We start from the raw sequence: 21542 nt of genomic DNA, 5'->3' as shown, positions 1-21542 counted from the left end.
ATCTCCACTGCCACCCATCACCCAGCACGCCTGAACATGGACAAGAGAAGGTAAAATCATAAAAGAAACAAAAACAGGTCCCATAGAAACTAACAAAAATGAAATATAACCCCCCCACCCTACACACATGCAGAGGCTATGGCCTACCCCCCCCCTAGCAGCGTGCCTGTCGCCCTATAAACCCGAAATATAGTAAGAAAGAGAAGCCGGAAGAAAGGGGAAGAGACAAGAGAATGTAGAAAGAAGGAAAAAGAAGACAAAAAGAAATGAAGAAATTGTCACTCTGGAATATAGGGAGGAAGAAAAGAACAAGCTGATCTACCACTCCCAAAAGAAGGAGGCGGGGAGGAGCCCACACAGTAACCGATCTCCCGGACTCCCAGCCACTTGCAACCCTATCGCCTTGTGGAATAAATGATCAGCGTCATGCGGAAGGGGAGGAACAATTCTGATGGAACAGGCAAAGGAAGCCGGAACAGTCCCAACCCGATCCCCGCCCGCCCATGCATCCATCACATTAAGTAAAGCCTAGCCCTGGCCCGATTTGGGACGTCCCCCTGCGCCCGCCCACCCCGAAAACCTGCACATGCAAGAAGAAGGGGAGAGCCCACCCCCACGAGAACAAAGGGACAAAATGGCCACACTCGGCAATGGAGAAAAGTCCGAGGACTAAGTAAAATTCGCCAGTCCCAACCAAAGTCAGTACTTAAATAAAGCAGCATGATGAAAGTCACAATGCCACACAGCACGGTAGACAATGAAGTCCCCACAAGAGAAGCAGTCAGGCAGGATAGGCAGACGTCGTAGCAGCAGCCCCTGGAACTCCGTGGGAGGGGTTGCTTTCCGCGTTGGGGAGAGAGACACTGTAGCGATACACAAGCGGGAACATTGTAGCTCGTTCTCCTGAACACCGCGAAGTTGTTGAGTAGTTCCACACGTCCCCGGCAACAATGTTTCACTGACCGGGATCAGCGGAGGCTGTTCAGCAGAGCAGGGAGAGAGGATGGGCAGGATGTATTCCGATCCAGACAGGCAGCCATCGACCTTCTCCTCCAGCTGTAGCAAGTACGTGCGCCATTCACACCGCAGTTCAGTTAGAGCCAGGAAAACAGAGGCGAGGGTAACTTGAGAGCGTTCCTCCATTACCTCCGTGGCCTGAGCCTCTTCAGTCAAGTCAGCTCCCCAAGTAGATGCAAGCCGGAACTGTCGGGCAGAAGCCAGGGCGCCACCCGCCATTACCACAGAGGAGCCGCCTCTCATGATCCCACCATCGAGCATACAGCGATCTCAGGCAGAGCCGGCGCCTGGAGAAATGATCCGCTCCCCCGAGGCAGGACAGGTCAGCATTCGCAGGGTGCAAACAGTGGGGGGGGCTCTTTGCCGACCGACACAGGAGAGGCGAGGCAGTGAGGGGGTTATGATTACTGAGGCGCCTCGGCATGCGAGAAACAATGAGTGGGTAGCCCACCGCTTTTCTCCGTGGGAAGGAGCAAGTCAGGTTTACCGACGGCGAGCAGTCACAGTCACCAGAGCGCCTATCATAAAAGCCAATTCTCCCGTCGGCCAGCCCAGGATGTCTGCGCCGCCCCAAGGTAATCGGCCCCTGTGGCCACGGCAGTCGCTGGCGGCGCTTTGTGAAGCAGGTCCCGGGTCCAGGGCCAGGGTCGTCCCCTACGCAGCTCTCGACGTTTCTCAGGCTGCCGGGCGGGTAGAGACACCGGAGGGACACCTCCGGAATCAGGAAACTTCCCCCAGCAATCCGCCGGTGCACAAGTACAGGATAGGGAGCAGGATTGTTGTGCGGGAAGCAAGGGCTCGGGGAGCCGGGAGATCACACGTCCGTCTCCGCGGCCATCTTGGCTCCTCCCGAGGAGCATGTTCTTAGAGTGTACTTTGCATGCAGCGATGGTAGTGGCTGCACTTTCCTAAACTGTTCCTAGCTCACATTGTGATATTGCTGTTGAATAGCTTTCAGCCCACAGCGTGTAGAAATCATACATCAAATGTATTGCGGCCAGCGTGATTGTGCTTTAACTTCCTGTGTGTAATACGATTGGTGAACTGCGTGCGAAGTGAGCACGCAACAGATGTTTTGCAACAGTTTATGCATTTTGGATGCAATTAAACAAATATACCAGCTATGCAATGTTATGGCCATTTACAGTGTCTTGCAACTCTAGAATGAATTTCGTGTGCCTTGTAGTATGAATAGTGATTGCATAGTGGGTATTGTGAGTAGGCTCTGGCTGCAGTGGGTGATATGACAGGAATGATTGTAGTTGTTCAACCCTAAGTTAAGTGTGCAGTGCGAACATTGCGGGGCATTCAGGTGAAATGCTACAACACGTTGTGCAATGGGTGAAGTAAATTTGCCTGCAAGAACTGTGGATGTGCATATAGCTTGTTCTGATATTAAATACCAATCTGTGCTAGCACATAGATTGCTTAACTGCTTCCTCAGTTAAGTGGAAAATCTCTGTGCGTCCAAAGCACACAGAACCCTACAGGGAGAGAGCTTTACTGCGCATAAGGGATTGGCTGGACTGAGACAGCTGGCCAAACCCTTATGCTCAATAGTGGGAGTGTCAACTTCTCCGCCGCCAGCAGTGTCATCCCCTGGGACCGCCAGACTATGATCTTTAGCGGGTAAGCGGGAAGTGACCTCCCTATGTAGTCTGTCTCACTTATTTAGAACAGTCACTACGATCCTGCGCCCTTGGGAGCCTGAGGAAGAGGTGTCTGGCCTCACGGATCTAGGAACAGCGGTGCCCCAGCAGGGGTGCCTACATTGTCGCTAGAACATCCCAGGGAGCTCTCTCCTATGAGGTTAGGACTGGAGCTGCGCTTCTATAGAGCTACAGACACTTTAAACATGCCTAATTCAAAGTAGAATACTCTGCTAAAACAGTTTCCATTGATTTCAGGGTGAAAATTAATGATTAAGAGTAACATAAAGTGCCGCTAAATTGCCGCTAAATTTCCATATTTGTGCCGCAAGATTTCCATATTCCTGCCGCTAAATTTGCTAATCCATGCCGTCAAATCCTGGGGGGTCTGTATAATATTAGGCCTACCCCCTGTATTCAATTTCAATTTCTGTTAGTTATTTTACAATTCGTGTCACAGTGTGCTTCATCTGTGGCTGGGATATTAGGGGAGTAAATGATGGGTGTAGGCCCACTTGGGGGATGGTGACGTTTCGACCCGAACGCAAAAGGGTAAGTAGACTGCTCTGCTGCGGGTCTTCCTCAGGACAGGGAAAGGGGACCTGAAAATTAACCATAGAGTCAAAAGGGTGGCCAAGTAGGACTAAAGTATCAAGTACATTACCCCCAATTAGGTGGCTGTTTGGTTAATGTGCCAGCATGAGTGCCTATAGATCATAGTTCGGGCTGGACTGTTCCCATGAGGCACAGAGTCAGTCAGACTGATTTGCATATGGCCATGTCTGAACTGGGGTGGCGGAGTGAGCTAAAGAATGATGGATTACACCCAGATCAGTTGACTGGGGGTGAGTGCTTGCATTATTCAACACCCCGTCCATCATCCCCGTTGGTTTTGGTTTGTTCGCCTTAAGTTGGCAGGGTATGCCCAGACGTGGGTCCCTTGCTCACTTTGCCACTGGATTCAAGCTAACCTGGCTGATGACGACTGATTAGCCAGAAACCGGTCCCAGGATGCCTTTTTCCAGTCCAGGGAAGACATGGCTTGGCAGTACGTCTGGATGTTCCCATGAGGCACAGAGTCAGACTGATTTGCATATGGCCATGTCTGAACTGGGGTGGCGGAGTGAGCTAAAGAATGATGGATTAAACCCAGATCCGTTGACTGGGGGTGAGTGCTTGCAATGTTAAACACTCCGTCCATCATCCCCTTTGGTTTTGTCAAGTTCAAATTAAGGCATGGAAGCCTCAACCAAGTGTCCACTAAATATTTTTAAGAGTAACATCAGTTGCAAGACTTTGTTCTTGAATCAATACCTATTGATAAGTAGCTGCTCATATGGATAATCAACATGATTGACGGTTATGATGTAGGTGTTCGACTGATAAGCAGATCAGGGGATTCTCTAAGGATTTTACGAAAATAAAATCCTAAATCCTAATAACGGTTTCTCTAATATGTCCTCTTTAAGTAAGGATCACGGTTTACAGTTCATAAATGGAAAGTAGCTGTATTCCAAAGATTGGGCAACTGTTCTAGTGCAGTAAGAGGCTACTCATTTTCACCTCATTTGACAGTGCAATATGTGCTGGTAATATCACTTGCTTGATTTCAGTGGGAGTGAAAGAAAGGCAATGGAGAGCTGCAGTCAACTCCATGTGAGCTGCACACCCGGTTGGTGTGTTCATGGTCTTCATTATTTGCTGACCGTATCAGCTTGCAAATAAAAAAATCAAAGCTAGGGGTTTTCTGAGATACTGCAACATTATACTAGCAATGTGTTTGTATTGGTGTTATAAAATAACTGCTCCTTCTTAACATATAATTGGAAGCAAACATTTACCTTGATGTCTGACAGTCACATATGCCACCATGTTTCTCTAAAGCGAGGAGAATCTCATCTTTGCTGCCAAACTGAGCTGTGGACTATTATAAAAGGAAATACAAGTTAATGGAATCAGTTAATTCAACCATGTTAATAAGGATTACAAACTTCAAAGACACTAAGTATGCACAAATATAAAAAGTGTATGACTGAAATGTGATCCTTCCAAGCAAACATCTTCAACTGAATACAGAAACGAACACGCGATTTGCTATCTAGAAATATATCTAAATGATTAACTGTACACACAAGGTTCTGATACCTTTTTTAGTTGTTTTCTAGAAACATATGTCAGTTTTCTAGACTCCCTGGCACCAAGGACTCTGTCAACGGGCCAACCCAAATTAGAAAAACAGTTGTACTGAAACCATCTCACAGACATTACAAGGATAATTAGTGGAATCCCAAACCTCATGAAGGAACTGAGCACTCACGAACCCTAGAATTAAAGGGATGCATTTTAAAGATGTATTTAAATTCAAAAACAGTCTAGTGCACACAATATGGAGTGGAAGCACAATATAAACAAATAAAATGGCAGCAGCAACATTTATTAACAGCCCGAATTAAAGGAACCACTCCTACATAATTGCGGTTATAACTTTAGAGCAACATTATTCATGTTCCTACTACTACCAAGCGCTAATCTAATTCTAGCACAGCAGAAAATAAAACCCATTTCAAGTTTCGGAGATGGAACACATCTGCATACCTGTTTGAACAATAGAGCTTATGTTCAATGTAATAGCAAAGTCTGCAATTCTTGCCTCACAAGGCCAGCTACAATGATAAGTCAGTGAGGGAAGGCTAAGTGCCTCCGGTTCGGGTAGCCTTCACCAGGAACGTGAGATATTATTCTGTATGGCCTGTCCCAATGCCCCTCTGCAAGAAGATACCCCTCTACCTTTCAATCTTTTTGTTCTGTTTTTATAACCTTACTTCACTGTTTTTGGCTCTTAACTTAAACAATTAACACAGAGAGGACTGATGCCCTGGTACTTATTTTCATTCTGTGAGACTGTGTTCTGTTAAATAATGACAATAAATGAGGCACATAGTCGTCAACCTTTTGGATACTCTTAGAAATCAATTACAAAATACTGTAAAAAATGTAGCAGTGTCCATTTAGATATAATATTGCAAATATAGTCATATAAGCTTATCACATTGCAAAATATAACATTATGAACTAAATGTGTGTTACATTAATTCACTTTTGATTAACTGACATGTCGGGACTCACATTGGGAGTGTTTGCGTCTGGAAGAGCACAGTGACTACAAAGACCATACTACACCTTAACCGTCGCCTTTTGGGAGAAAGAGGGGTCTGCTAGCACCAATGCAACAAAAGGTGCTTTTGAGGGGTGTGGTCTAGGCACGTAGCAAGATGGCCGCTTAATTCCGGAGCTCCATGCTGTGAGGAGCCCCGGACAGCGTTGAGAGAGCTTCCTGGGAATCTAATGTAGATTAAAACCTTGGTTATAGACAGCGGAGCAGCCGAGGGTGGTATGACGGCAACCCTGCTGCCAAATAATGCTCCCAAACTGTGATTTCTCCAAAGGAGCTGAGGCCGAACAAACGGAAGGCTACGGGCTACGACATGTGTACGGAGCTGAAGAGATGAACCTGTGAGGTATGCGCCCAATGACTTCGGGCTTCCTGGCGATCATACAGCGGAGTGTTCTGTCACGTGCTGTGTAGAGACGCAGTCTAGTGGTTGCACGTCACGCTCAGACGTGACGTGCCGGCGGCCATGTTGGGCTGCGCGCGCACCCGCGCTCGATTGGCGCGAAGGAGTCGGTACGAGCAGGACAGGCTCGGCGCTCTATAGGGAGAATTACTGTGAATAAAGGCATCAGATTAACAGCGATTGCAGCGTGATTACTGGGGGCAACATACATACCACAATGGCGACGAGGGTGGGATGCCAGACCCCCCACCCCCCACAGTGAGAAACCACACCGAGGGAAACAGCAAGACACCAGTGGGCAAGTGCAGCACAAGCCAAGCAGAACCACAGCGCCGGAGAACCAGAGGGCCGAGGAAGACGACGCTCACTTAGCAGGTACCCTATAGAGCGCGGCAGAGCCCAAGAACGCCCTGAGGCACAGGAAGGCCACCACACGAAGGGACAGACCCCGGGGTGGCAAGAAAAGCGCGCCAGGACCAAGCACAACCTTGAAGTCTAGAGGAGCGCGCTGGATACCTCACCAAAGCGCGAGGGGGCTGACGCAGGTAGTCCCCAGACCCACATCAGCAAGGAAGAGCAAGACAGCACACCAGGGAGCCCCAGAGGCCAAACAAGTGCTCAACCCCAGGTCAAGAGTTGGAGGATGAGTGCGCAGGCAGGATACGCGACGGCGCCGGTGCAGTTCCTACCCAGACCGGGAGAACCATTGATGAAATGGGAGGACTGGAGGGAATACATTGACAATTTCATTGGAGTCTTAGAAGACGAAAATGAAGAAGTTTTCAAACCCTCTAGAAAGAAACGCATCCTACTGTTGAACCTAGGCCCCGAAGGGCTGCGCGTATATAAAAGCCTGGTACCAAAGCAAAGGGCAAGCACAGACGACGGCGTATACGCACATGCAATAGATGAACTCAATGAACACTTCAGGCCGGCAGTGTGCGTGTCAGTGGATAGGTTCAACTTCCAACAGAGGAAGCAGCGCCAGGGAGAGACGATAGAGGAGTATGTGGCGGCACTAAGATGCCTCGCGGCCACGTGCAAATACGACAACTGGGAGGAAGAGTTCATCAAGGACCAGGTGATTATGCACACCACGTGCACGCCCGTGCAAGACAAACTATGGGCCAGCGGAGACACCACCTTAAAAGACGTAATGGTCATCGTCAAAAGGGCAGAGTTGGCAAGAAGGTGCGCAGACGCGACGAAGAAAGAGGCCGCGCCTAGCACCATGGTGAATAGGATCGACGCAGAAGAGCCCCGCAGAGAATTCCAGAATAAGAAGACAGCGGACAAGGGGCAAGGCAAGGGGTACGGCAACGCGAGTCACCAAGGGAAGCAAGGAGGCAACAAGAAGTCATGCTACAGATGCGGAAGCTGGTCGCACGAAGCACACGACAGGAAATGCCCAGCATTTCGCGCCAAATGCTTGTACTGTGGCATCATTGGACACTACGAGAAGGTGTGCAGGAAAAAGGCCTCCAAGAGCATGGTAAAATACGTAGGCCAAAACGATGACGACCATGAAGAAACAGCATAGGAGGAGGAGGTTGTCACGGTACTTTGTATATACGATCAAATGCTGAGTGTAAATGGGCAAGTCCTAAGCATAAACGGCAAGAGAACTATGAAGCCCGTCCTGGAAATGACGATAGGAGGCATCACAATCAGCGTGGTGGCAGACACCGGATCACCTTACACCATCGTCCAGAGAGCCGTATGGGAAGAAAAATTTGCACCACACCTAGGCCCAGAACTGGAAAAGCTCGACATCCGCCCAGTCACATACAATGGGGACCGCATTCCCATGGCGGGGTTCAGGCCGCTAAACTTTGAATTCCGCGGCCGATCCGCCTTCTGCAAACTCTACGTGTCGGAGAAAGGTCCCTCCGTTCTGGGATGGCTAGACCAAGGAGACCTTGGGATCAAGCTGGACCCGGGAGACAAAGAACAAATACTGCTGACGGAACCCGAAAACTGGCCGGACGCAGACAAATGGAAGAATGAATTCCCCAAGGTATTTGGTGGGACAGTGGGAAAACTGGAAAAATTCGCGCACAGGATCATTCTGAAGGAAAACGCAGTACCAGTTGCCCATAAAGCAAGAAACGTTCCATTAGCAGTGCGCGATGCAGTACGGGAGGAGCTCCAGGACCTGGAAAGGAAGGGAATCATCGAGCCCATCACGTGTGCAGAGTGGCTCGCGCCCTTGGTAGTGGTTAAGAAACCCAGTGGCAAGGTCAGGCTGTGTGTCGACCTGCGCGAGTTAAACAAGAACATTGTTGTAGAAAGATTCCCCCTTCCCAGGATAGAGGAGATGCTAGCTAGCACCAGGGGCGTCAAATGGTACTCCACCATCGACCTGACCTCCGCATACCACCAGATTGCACTGCACCCGGAAAGCCGCCGCCTCACGTCGTTCATCACCCCATTCGGATGCTATCAATTCCGCCGCATGCCATTTGGGCTGGCCTCCGCGGCAGCAGTATTTCAAAAATTGATGCATCAACTCTTCCAGAAAACCACGGGAGTCCAATACTTCCAGGACGATATCTTAGTGATGGGGCGGGACAGACACGACCACAATGTGAAGCTTGGGGAGGTGCTGCAGATCCTGGAACGGAAAGGCCTCACGGCGGAGTGGTCCAAGTGCCGGATAGGGATGGAGTCAGTGACATATCTGGGGCACGAGATCGGAGTACGGGGAGTGACCCCAAAGGCAGACAACGTGAAAGCGATATGTGAAGCGCCCCCCCCGACCACCAAAGACGAAGTCAGGTCCTAATCGGCATGGCAGAATACTACGGCAAATTCGTCCAGCACTTCGCCTCCAAAACTCACCATATGAGGCAACTGACGCGAGAGAACACAGAGTTCCACTGGTCGGAAGAGGCACAAGGAGAGTTCGAGGTAGTCAAGAAGGAGATAGTGGAAGCCATCCCACTCCAAGGATACGACCCGCAAGGGAAGACTGTGCTAACCACGGACGCCAGCGACAAAGGGCTAGGCGCCGTCCTCATGCAGGACCGAGGACAAGGACAGTTGGACACGATTAGCTTCGCATCACGCACGCTGAGCGACACGGAAAAGAAGTACAGCGTGATAGAAAAGGAGATGTTGGCGGTGGTGTGGGCCGCCACCACCAGGTTCAGGCAGTTCCTATGGGGCACTCGGTTCCAACTAAGAACGGACCACAAGCCCTTACTGAAGGTGCTGACGTCGAGTGGACACGCAGAAGCAACGCCCCGGATCTCCAAGATGTCGCTGAAACTCCTGGAATTTAGGTACGATGTGGAATACATCCCCGGAAGCAAGAACAGAGTGGCGGACTATTTGAGCAGGGCGGCAGCCATGGAATCGAGTGAGGAGGACAAGACAGGAACAGAAGAATGGGTGGCGCTCACCGCTGACCAAGAGACCACCATCAGCCTCCAGGAGTGGAAACAAGCATACGAGGAAGACCAGCCCCTAAAGGAAGTAAAAGCACACATCACCCAAGGATGGCCCGACAAGAGGTGGATCAATGGAGACCTGAGACCCTACTTTGAAATAAGAGAAGAGCTGTCGATGGACGATAAAATGATATTCGTGCACAGGGGGGAAAAGGTGATTCCCCCGGCCAACATCATTGGTAAACTCTTGGACCTACTCCACGACGGACACCTAGGTATAAGCAAACTGAGACTGAGGGCCAGGCAAGACTACTGGTGGCCAGGAATGGATCTGAGAGCTGTCAGAAGCTGCACTCGATGCCAAGGCGCCGACAAGGTTCTCAAAACCCTTCGCCCTGCAATGGGAACATTTGATCAACCAAAAAACCCATGGGAAGAACTGTCAGTGGACATATTGGGCCCGATTCTGGACACACGAGGGGTCCAGAAGTACGTATGTGTCTTGGTAGACAGGTATTCGAAGTGGCCGGAACTGAAAATAGAAGAAACCATGGACGCAGAGACTGTCATAAAGTTCCTGGCAGATACTTTTGTGAGGGAAGGTATCCCAAAGGCCATTCTCAGTGACAATGGGCCACAATTCCGATCAGAGAAATGGAACAACTTCATGCAAAGGAACGGCATCCTGGCGAGACACACATCCATATACCACCCCGCTGGAAACGGACTAGTAGAGCGTTTTAACAGAGTGGTGATGGGGGCGGTACAAGCGGCAATATCAGACAACAAGGATTGGGAAGTGGAAATATGGCACATGGTGTGGGCATACAGAATCACCCCAACGAGCACAGGATACAGTCCCTTCCAGATATTGAGAGGACGTGAACCATTCACTCAAGACAACAGAGTGTGGAAGGAGAAAACGATAACAAGTGAGTGGTCCCCGGCAGTGGTGAGAGCGAACTTGGAAAAGGCACAAGCAATCTACACCAAACACTATGATAACAGGAGAAATGTGAAGAACACCGGATTAGAAAAGGGAGAATGGGTACGAGTAAAGTTGCCCACATTGCAGAAAAAAGGAGAAAGCAAATATAGCGAGCCCATGCAGGTACAGGAAGTTATGGGCAGAGCGGCCCTACTAAGTGATGGAAATGTATGGTCGCAGGACCGCATGGCGAGATGCAACAAGGTTTTGAACTGGGACCACGGCGGAATGGACCTAGGAGACGAAGGACAGGAAATCGACCTGCAAGGCCAGTCAGAGACAGAGCCTGAAGCTAATGGAAAAGGTGATCAGGAGCAGACGGCGGGAGGAAGTTTGAGCGAGGAGGAAAGAGGCCCCGCCGCACCAGTGTGTAAAGGAAGGAGTGAAGAAGGCACCCCCAAGACCCCGGTAAGACTGACTCAAAGGGGTAGAGCCGTGATCAGGCCAGCCAGATTCAGGGACTATGATATGAACAGTGGACTGTAAGTAAATATTGTTGTTGTTGATAAAAAAGGGGAGATATGTAGAGACGCAGTCTAGTGGTTGCACGTCACGCTCCGACGTGACGTGCCGGCGGCCATGTTGGGCTGCGCGCGCACCCGCGTTCGATTGGCGCGAAGGAGTCGGTACGAGCAGGACAGGCTCGGCGCTCTATAGGGAGAATTACTGTGAATAAAGGCATCAGATTAACAGCGATTGCAGCGGGATTACTGGGGGCAACATACTTACCACATGCTGTGTCCCGGCCCGGATTCTTCTTCGGTCAAACCAGACTGCGCTGCTGCCAGACCCGAGGAACATGTCTGACTAACCCAGGCTCCCTACTGGGCTGTGTCTGCCGACGACTCCAGGGCAGAGCCTTCCCACTACCACCGCCAGCACAGCCACGCGCGGTGACCCGTTCTGTGTCTCAACTCAAACGAGCCATACCGGACCCGCGCCGCAATGTAGAAGCTGTGGTCAGCAAGCATCTGCATTGGTGGGCGGACAGCGGCTCACCCATCTCAGAAGAGCTACGCACTGCCTCATACAGTCGCTCTCCCTCCCTACTTGCCGCAGAGTACTGGAGTCAGTGAAGGCCGCTTGCCATCATGGGTGCCCCGCTCTATTCCCCTCTAAAGATCCCTTTAATGGCGGGGCATGTGATATGACACACCTGCAGTGATTTACATCAGCTCTGCTAAATTGTGATTCTACAGTGACAAACGCAGAAATGGTCTGGTGCCACCATATGAGCATACCAGAGAGGGATCACCTAACTTGCGAAAATGTGCCCTGCCTCGTTGCACCTTGGTATCGAGTGCCTCAACGGTCTTACCTCTGACCCCAGGATGGCTTCCACGATTGATAGACGGCAACGACCAATGCTATAAAAAGCTAGTCACCAGTTGCAGGATCCGATGGATGAGAGTCTCAGCATTACAGGCTTTGCTTTCCATCTTCCGAAACCACTGTGTTTATACACCTGATATAAGTGAGTGATTGAGTCCACTGATTACTGGCCCTTCTACAGGTGGGCTCAGAAGCAATCCACCCATGGAGATCAACCCTGGATGAATCAACGAGGAAGAACCGACCAGCAACGCACTGCCTCACGCTTTTGGAGGCCAGCCTACACTACTATTGACCCCCACACTGGTTATCTCCGACTGCCGCCCCCGCAGACTGATTGACCCTCAAAGGCAAGCATCTACAGCACAGAAGATAGTCTCATCAGAGACACAGATGTGCGAAAAGTGATATGGAAGTATAGTCCTAGGACCCTCCGGAAGTTACTACTCGCTGCCCTCAAGGAGTCTTTCCTGGCATACATCCTACCTCTAACATGAGGCATGCTTGAGTCCCACCATCTGCATTCCTGGGGCGAAATACAGGCTATCTGGACTCTTTAGAGAGGAGGTCTCTCCTTATACATCCTGCGCCTATGGTGTATATTTTGGCCCTTCGACATAGCTGCCAGCCTCTCTCCATCCAGTCGGTCCACTACCAGGAGTAGCCACGTATTAGGGCTCAACTGATATCCCTACATCAGCTCTCTCTCCTGTTTGCTACACGCATATCTACGCTGACTACTGTTGCAGACATCAGCTGAGCGAAGTGTTTACATACCAGAGGAGCGACACAGAAGAGCTGGGGATGCAGTCTGGTAGTGCGTCTGGGAAACCCGCTAGACAACTCCTTTTTTCAGAAGCTCTAAATCAGGGCCACTCCACCTCATATACACGTGGTGTCATTCCCTCCACTCAGAAACCACCTAACCCCATGAGGACAACCTAACCGGACTCCACCATGGAGCGGATACTCCAGGAAATTTCTGCTGTGAGCTGACGGTTGGAGAGCATAGAGACCTCCATATCTGCCCTCAGAACCGAGACCAAATCCATCCGCACAGACATAGCTGAATTTCAAACCCGGATGGATGGCCTCACTGCATGGTTGGTTGCAGTAGAAAACTGCCTCGATTCTATAAGGAGCAAAGTGATAGACCTGGAAGACAGAAGTCGGTGAGACAATGTCTGCCAAGGATCAAACGCCAAATCCTTTCTCAGAGAAGCCCTTCCAAAGCTCACAGGTCTTACCATTGATCCGCCATTGGAGATGCACAGAGCTCATTTAATTGATCAACCAAACACAGGGAAAAATATGCAACCACGCCTGCCAGTCAGCATCCTACAACATGAAAAGGCCCGTCAATTGATCAAAGTGACACGTTCCCCTGGCCCATATACAAGCGAAGGTCATGCGATCAGAATGGCAGCAGATTTTCCTAAAGAAACTAATGATCGTGGCAAAGCTTTCCTTTCTCTTACGCCCCGCCTACAACAGCTTGATATCAAATATAGCCTCTTTGAGCCTGCACGTTTGTGGATTACCAAAAATGGGATTTCCAAGGAGTTCTTTAATCCAGAAGACCTTTATAATTTCTTAGACAATCTTTCTCCTCAGAACATGGAATGTACTACGTCCCCACAAGAACCTGGATCCCAACTCCCATCATTAAATTATACGATATCTGCAGGTGTGTCCCGACGTAATCGAGGCCGGTCCCATGGTCGGGCCTAAACTTAGACCGACCTGTTTACCCTTTGGTAGACCAAGCACAGGCCCTTCAGGCAGTCGCTACGCTCACACAGGCAAGAGACGGGGACAAATCACGCTCACCTCTAAAAACCCCTTCATCAGAGGAGGGTGTGTCCTGTATTGTGTTGATTAATTGACTTCCCTGCGTTTTTGATAATCTGGAAATCCCTTGTCTTGACGCCCATCGAAGATGAAGATATCAATTTAACATATGTACGTCAGGCAGTGGCAGCTTGTATACAGGAAAGAGACAATGATTAATTATGCTCCTGCCTTCATCCGAGGAGAATGTGTCATGAACTTTGGCTGAATATTTTACCTTTCTATATCGATAAGTTGATGAGCGTTTGCTGCCTTTTGCCTTCTGAAAACGGCGACTAGATGAGTACCTGAACTCTTGCTCATTTTCTTATATATTGCCTACTTTATAAGGTTCTTCTTTCATCCAATTCCCTTTTCCAATATTCCCCAATACGTACCTATGTTAACATTTCTTCATCCTCAGAGTTTCTTTCAAAACCTGTTTGCTTGTGCTTTTTGTTGTGTACTGTTAAAACTTATATGAGAGGAATTTGGATAACTGACTATATACATGAATGCCCTCTTATTTGTTATTAATTGGTTATGAGCTATAAGTACTATTAGGTTCCTCCTCTCTTAATCCCTTTTCACACATTTCCCTCCCTCTTCCTCAGGTTAACCAAGATTTACGATATCAATTAACTGATAATATTTATAATATTTCATATTTAAATTGTTATTTAACTCTGATAATATTTAACGACACTGTCCTAATATTTAACTATGATAATACTTAACCGTGATAATATCTACTAATGATATTTAATATTTAGTTACCACTACTACTATGTTATGCAAAGTTTATTTGATTGTACCATTCATATGAAAATGTCATATTACATTGACCTTCCCCTTCTCTCTTCCTCTCCTTTTCCTGTGATCTCCTCCTCTCCTTTAACACTATAACACTTTAGATGCTCATCTTTTCCCCACTATTCCTTCAACTTTAATTCTAATCTTTATACTTTTGGTCGTATACTCAAACCTTTGAAAACATGAGGATTCTTATAATCTCAACCTCAATGCTGTTAATATTATTGCATAGATGTTTCTTTTACCACTGACTTTGTCGCTGGACGGGGCTCATCCGGCACGCACAGCCCAAAAGTTTAGACCCGCAGAGAGCTGTCCCATCCCCCTGGTGCTGTGTTTTTCCTGCGTAGAACATTTACAAATTTTCCCTTTCTTTACTTTGTCTTTTCTCTAGTTTTTTTAGAACCTTGCTTTTCCTCCTCCTCACTTTCTCCTCTGTGTACATACAAGTAACTCTCTTATTTTCTTTTCACAATCCTTTAACCTTCTTTGGAATTTTTCAGAAGGTTACAGATCTCATCCTTGATCTTTCTCCTTACCCGGAACTTACTTTCCATCTTCCCCTTTCCTTTCTTCAACTTCTTTCGCTGGCATAGCTTCTTCCCGTTTTCTTTTTTTCTACCCACTTTCTTTCCCCTGATATTCCCCTATTATCCGCACAGCCTTTACTTCTATACTTTATTTCCTTCTTTGCTTTGGTCACTTTACATATGCTCTTGGTATGCTTCCGATGGTAGTTCCTTTGTCCACACTGTTACGTGGATGCCCACATACGGGCCTTTGTCTGTGGATCTATGCGTCCTAGCTGCTGCCAAACTAATGGCTCGTCGCTCCCACAGTGGTTTAGGTTTACCATTATTGGAGCATTACTCTTTAGCCGTGCACCTCTCCCAATTAGCTTACCTGCTCCCAGGTGCAACTGACCCCCCCACATTGTGTCACAACAAAGCACTTACTACTCAATTGTGACGACGGCCTTGACTACTTATATAGTACTCATAAACCACGAACATCTCCTCCGCGCCCTGTGATTCAAGTTACATATCACGCATGGCAACGAGTGCATCGCCTCTTAGGGGTTGCTCATCGTTTGCACTCTAAAGCTCCACTTTGGGGTAATATAAGTATTCAAATCAATGGTCAGGCTCTTCACGGGTCTAGTTGGAGTTCCAAGAGGAATCCAGACATTAGACAAGGTTATACTAAACAGTGACAGTTCTTCATGAGGAATTTGATCTCCCTTTGCACCAGGCCTCGCGACACTTGCAACTGCAGAATTGCCTGGGGAGAAGTCTGGGTCCTCTACCCTGTATTTTAAAATCATCGCCAATACTGGATTATCTTCTTATCTGGGGACCACATAAGGGAGTAATGTTGGGATTATATTGTGCTTAAACTAATCACCTATACTCACAACCACTTCTTACAGCTCTTGGCAAGAATTGTCAGGAACGCTTCCACATTACCATAGGTGATGTCCGGCCGGACATACTGGAAGCTTTAGACAAGGGTACTCGGGAAGCGCGTTCGAAATTGTCTTTTCAAAACTTCGCATGACTGGTACTGGACACCTTCGAAATTACAACGAGCAGGATTATTATCACACTAGGTGTTGGAGGTATTCTGGAGTTAATTGTGACCTTCATATAGTCTGCAAATGTCCTTCTATACAGTGATTTTGGACTCAAGTAGGGTATACACTAAAGGAAACAATTCCCCTTCTACTTTCCCTTACCTCTCCCATTATTTTATTATTTTATTGCATGATCTTGGGAGTTCACCTGACATTACACGCCCTCAGCGTCTTCTTTTACATACTTCGCTCTCTACAGCCAAAATTTGTATCTTAAGACTGTGAAAATCGACTAACCCTCCCTCGAAGGAGGATTGGATAGTAGCAATGATTCAGATGGCATCCCATGAACATGTAATATATAAACTACAAGATCAGGAAGAAATATTCCAACAAGACTGGGCTTCTTTTCTCCGAGACTCCTGCATGTTTTCTTTCATTGCCTTATCTGTTTCCTCTCTCCCCCATTTCATCTTTTCCCCCTTTTCTCTTACCTTCCCTTTTCTTTTTTCATTTTCTCATGCTCTCTTTCTTTCTTTCTCCGGGTAAGATGACATTTCTCCTCATTCCTCTATTCATTCATTCTTCTATTTATTCATTCACCTATTTGCTAATCTATTTATTCATTTATTCATTTTTCTATTTATTAATCTGTTGATTTGTTGATCTATTTATTTATTTAAGACTCTTTAGGACATTCCATCATCCTAAATGTACATCATATTGTATATATTTAATTTTGCAGGACCAAATGTATCCGCCCTTTTCATGATCCATTCTGTCCAACTCATTCCGTGGTTATGAACAACCAGAGTTATGGATTTTTAAGCCTACTATGTACAATATCCCTCTCTTCCACTATTGGCTTCTTTTCTTTTATTTCATCCCTCCTTTTCCCTTCCTCCCTCCTCTGTGTAGTTTTCTCTTCTTTATAGCACATTAATATACGTATTGGGCTACACTTGGGCTATGTTGGGCTACACGTTTATGGATCTATCTGCCTTTAATTTCTGACTGAAGAATTACAACACAACAAAAAGGTGCTTTCAAAAACAGAATCATGGGCATGCATTGAGGCGGTTTGTGGCTGGAAGGGCATGGTGACTACAAGGGCCATACTTCACCTTACCGGTCGCCCTTCGGAGAAGGAGGGGTCTCCTTGCACGGGAGCTATAAAAGGTGCTTTTAAGACCCGAAACGCAGGTGTGCATTGAGACTGAACTTAGCTCGAAAGGCGAGGTGACAAAGCCCAGACTTCACTTCCCATTTCGGTCTTTGAAGGAGGCGGGTTCTGCTTGCACAAGCACTAGAAAAGATGCTTTCAAAATCTGAGTGCAGGGTGCACCCTGGCACTGCCCAGAGGAAGACAGAACTAAAAGTGGGCAAAGCTGCGCCAGTCAGACCCTGGAGCAGACCAAGCTGGGTCACCCATCTTAGCTCCTCAAACTCGTTTGTAATGGACAGGACAAAATCAATTGCAATATGTCGTACGGAACACCCATTCACCCGTTATACTACTTTACTCTTAACAAAGACGATGGGGGAAATCAACCAGGAGATCAATACTGTGGAAGAGAAGCTGGGTGTTAGAAAATCCTTTACAGGGATCACCTCCTGCGAGGAGCATATAAATATGGCAGTATCCAATTCCAATTCTAATCCAGGGTCTATGGTCCAACCAAAGTTGTTAGAGAAAAAACCAAATGGGGAAAGAGCCCACCGATGTGCTTGCGACTCAATCCTTATTAAAGACCAAGTGGGGGCACTAGTACTAATTTTACCTTAATTCTGACTCACAGGGCTCTCATTCAGCTAAAAAAAAAAGGATTCTTTATGACCTCTTCATTGGAAAATGTATTCTGCATCAGATATCATTTCTCTTGCTTATCAAACGGGTATGGATATCTCGGCAGGCATAAGTCACTTATATTTGCACTGTGCACAAAAGTAACTATTACTCGCGTTTTTAGACTCTGCTTACGAGACTCAAACCCATGGAGATAAGTACTGTGTAGATTGACAAAACTTTTTGCACCTCTAAGATTAATCTACTTAAAGACACTGCTACAGCCACAATGAGTAACAGCCTGTTGAGGAGACGGTGAAATGAACCTCTTGATGACGATCATTTCAAAATGACAACCCCAGTGTGTATTTGGGTCTATCCCTCAGTTCCCACTATTCGAGCTACTTTTATTGGGAGTAAACTGTTTTCTCTCCAATTACACCAGAATCTATGCTTTTTGTTCTTGTGCTCACAGAAGTGCAACTGTTGCAGGAATTAAGGTTGTGACCAACTACACAAGATAGTGCATTGGCTAAATGGGAGATTTGGTGACTTGTGCCCCTGGCATAATTAATTTCTAATGGCTCGGACGGTGCCATGGATTGGGAATGTCCCAAGAGAGTGCTAATCACTATGTGGTTATAATGTTTAGGTGAGACAATCTGTTGGGTTCCATTTTTAGGCTGCTTAATTCTCCTTTTGCATATCATAGAATGATTAAGGCAGCACCCCTGGAGTGCTTTTAAAACCCTAAAACTCTTCAAACACTGGTGGCTTCAGGGCAAGCCAGACGTGACCCACCTCATTGCCACAGATCATAACAACCTCGTCTTGTAACACCCCCAGTAACCCAGAGACCAACGATAGGACCCTGAAAGTAGAAGCAGCAAGGTCAGCCCCTGCCGCCTGACCCATTAGTGGCCGCCGAAAACAAGAGTGCATAGGGCCTGGCTTACTGGATCTCTTTGATCCCTACTGGATCCCATCAGCAGAGGCAGGGTCAGTAAAAAAAAAAGACTTGAGTCACTACCCCTTCTTTGCGACCTCGAGGAGTGCACTCTCAACACCTGAGAACTAACTCTCCGATCCATATACCCAGCCAGAGGAGTTTCTGCCACACACAATGACCGCCCCAAAGTTAGAGGCCCCGGCACCAGGTGATTAAACCATACAGGCCCCAGCCCGAGGAGATCAAGACGGCATCTACCCCAATACCCTAGCCCAAAGGAACTCCCCCCCCCCCCACATACCCCTCCTCTCACAGCTCCCTCCCTTCCCCTCCTAGAGTTAGCTTCCCTCTCTCCCCCTTCACCCTCCCTCCTGACCTGACAACACTCTCGCCACTGCACGACATCCTTTCCTACTACTCTTCGGAGAGTACCCTCCTCCCGCTCACCCAGTGACATAATGCCAACGGTCGCGCAACTATTTGCCGCCCCGCAAACAACTAACTACATGACACCCCATGGACCGAACTCCTACGCAATCTCTTTCCCCCCTACCTCTCAAGTAAAGCGAAGAAAAACTTCAAACACAGACGGATTAGACAACACCAGGGGATACTCTTCGTAGACACTTACCACTGCTCCTCTAGATGACAGATAGAAATGGACCTCATCTTCTACACTGATAGACCCGACAACTGGTACAGCATCCTAAACACACATCTCTCCATCTCCAAAACTACCATCACCTCCCATAGTCGCAAATTGACGACCTCTCTCTCGAACCTAGTGACGAGGAGCAGTAACATCTCCATAACCATCTACGCCAATGGCACTGTCCTGATTCAGGCCAAGAGCGGTAACCTTGAGGTCTTCGACTCCCTCTTCCTCTACCTATCAACGCCCCCATGAGCTCCACGCTAACTACCCCTCCCCCAATGAGCCTTCCTAGACAGAGGAGGCTCGGGTCACCCCTCTCCTCCGCTTCGAATCCCCCCTCTTCACCTTCCAGCGACACCCATTGCATTTCTCCAACAATGAACACGTTCATACTCACTCATGGATTCAACGCATCTCCTCTACCCCACCCCTCACTCCCTCCCTGAAATCCGGGTCAGAACACTTCCCGCAAGCACAGCCTACACCTAACCATGTGCCGCTCCCCCACCACATGAGAGACATCACCTGACTGGAGCAGACACTGCGCCGGCCCACGAGCCCTCCCACTCTCATTACAGACAGCTCCTCCCACATTAAACATCAGGACTGGGTCACCCTCCCCTCCCTCAACAACTGTTACGACTGGGAACCCCCCCCCCCCCCAGCCCCCCTGGGCAATGCTGCCCCAGCCCCACCCTCATCCCCCAAGAGCAACGCTGCCCCTAACTCTCTCCCTCCCTCAAGGGCAATGATGCCCCAGATACTATCCTACCCTCCCTGTACAGCACGTCACAAAGCTTCTACCACCTAGTAATGCAGCTTGAAACCCTGATCCGAGGCCTGAACAAAACCTTATCAATCCTAGCCAGGACTCAAAAGCCCTTCCTGACCCCCACCGCGCAATTTACCCCCTCACATTCCATTCACGAAAAGGTACCATTCACCTTCGAACCTCTCATCCCTCCCAGATACTAGTTCCCAGAACATCGGTCCAACACGAAAGTGAACGACAAGAGCTCTAAAAGACACAGGAGAACAACATCCCCACTTTCCGCTCAGGATGTGACACACCTAGTCACATCCTACGACACCCCTGCGTATTTCTCTCCCAAATCCAAGATACAAGTAATCACAGGATTTAGAAATAACCACCCTCCCCAGAGAATACCCAGACCCCCAGCGCACCTAGCCGGCTTTCCGAGAGCACATCCCAGGGAGTACAAAAACAAAGAAGGGCCCCACATCAACTGCATGCTCCTTAACTGCAGATCTTCCATCAAACACGCAACCAAACTTGCAGAAATCTTCCTCTCCCATGAAATTGACATTGCCTTCATCACAGAGACCTGGCTCAACAATCTCTTACCCCAGTTTAGACCTGCTGGTGCTTCCTGGATTCTCATTGATCAATAAAGACAGACTAGGGAACAGGGGTGGGGGTATAGCAATCATCCACAAGAGCAACATCACGATCTCAGAAACGACCTCATGCTCCTACAGCTCCGTTGAATGTCTCTCAGTCATCATTATAACCCTTGATGCCAGGCACACTCTGGCCCATCTTCTGTACCACCCCCAGGCAACTCTTCGGAATTCGGGATGCACATTTCCAACTTAATTGCCCATTGCGCTCTAGGAAACTAACAACGTAATCCTGGGTGACCTCAATCTTAGATGGAACGAAATACAAAACCCGCTCATACAACCCTAAACAACCTACTAACAGAAAACAATCTGACCCAACATTGTCTAGAAGAAACTCACCAGAGGGGAGCAATCCTCGATGCAATTATTGCCGAAAGCAATGCAATCTCCGTCAAACACATCCTCCCCATAGACTGGTCCGATCACCACTTAGTTCTATTTCATATTAACCAAGTGGGTCAAACTCAACACCGCAAGCGTGACCCCCCCAAATGGATCAGAAACACAGCCCAGATTCCCCGACCTGACCTTGAAGAACAAATCAGCTCGCTCCTCCCT

General features: G+C 48.2%; 1 protein-coding gene across 2 annotated transcripts in view; it reads right to left on the bottom strand.

Moving 5' to 3' along the window:
- Positions 1-21542, bottom strand: part of PMPCA (peptidase, mitochondrial processing subunit alpha) — a 127075-nt gene that overhangs the window by 56316 nt on the left and 49217 nt on the right. For both annotated transcript variants that reach the window (XR_015295859.1, XM_086921026.1), the window contains exon 4: positions 4508-4590. Coding sequence is in view for 1 of the 2 variants with exons in the window: in XM_086921026.1 (XP_086777152.1) it covers positions 4508-4590 (83 nt within the window). In the remaining variant the exon portion in view is untranslated. The remainder of the gene's footprint in view (positions 1-4507; positions 4591-21542) is intronic.

Source organism: Lissotriton vulgaris, chromosome 5 (assembly GCF_964263255.1).
Source record: "Lissotriton vulgaris chromosome 5, aLisVul1.2, whole genome shotgun sequence".
NCBI lineage: Eukaryota > Metazoa > Chordata > Amphibia > Caudata > Salamandridae > Lissotriton > Lissotriton vulgaris.
Note: the sequence above shows the minus strand (reverse complement) of the source record. Positions and strands in the feature narration are given on the sequence as shown.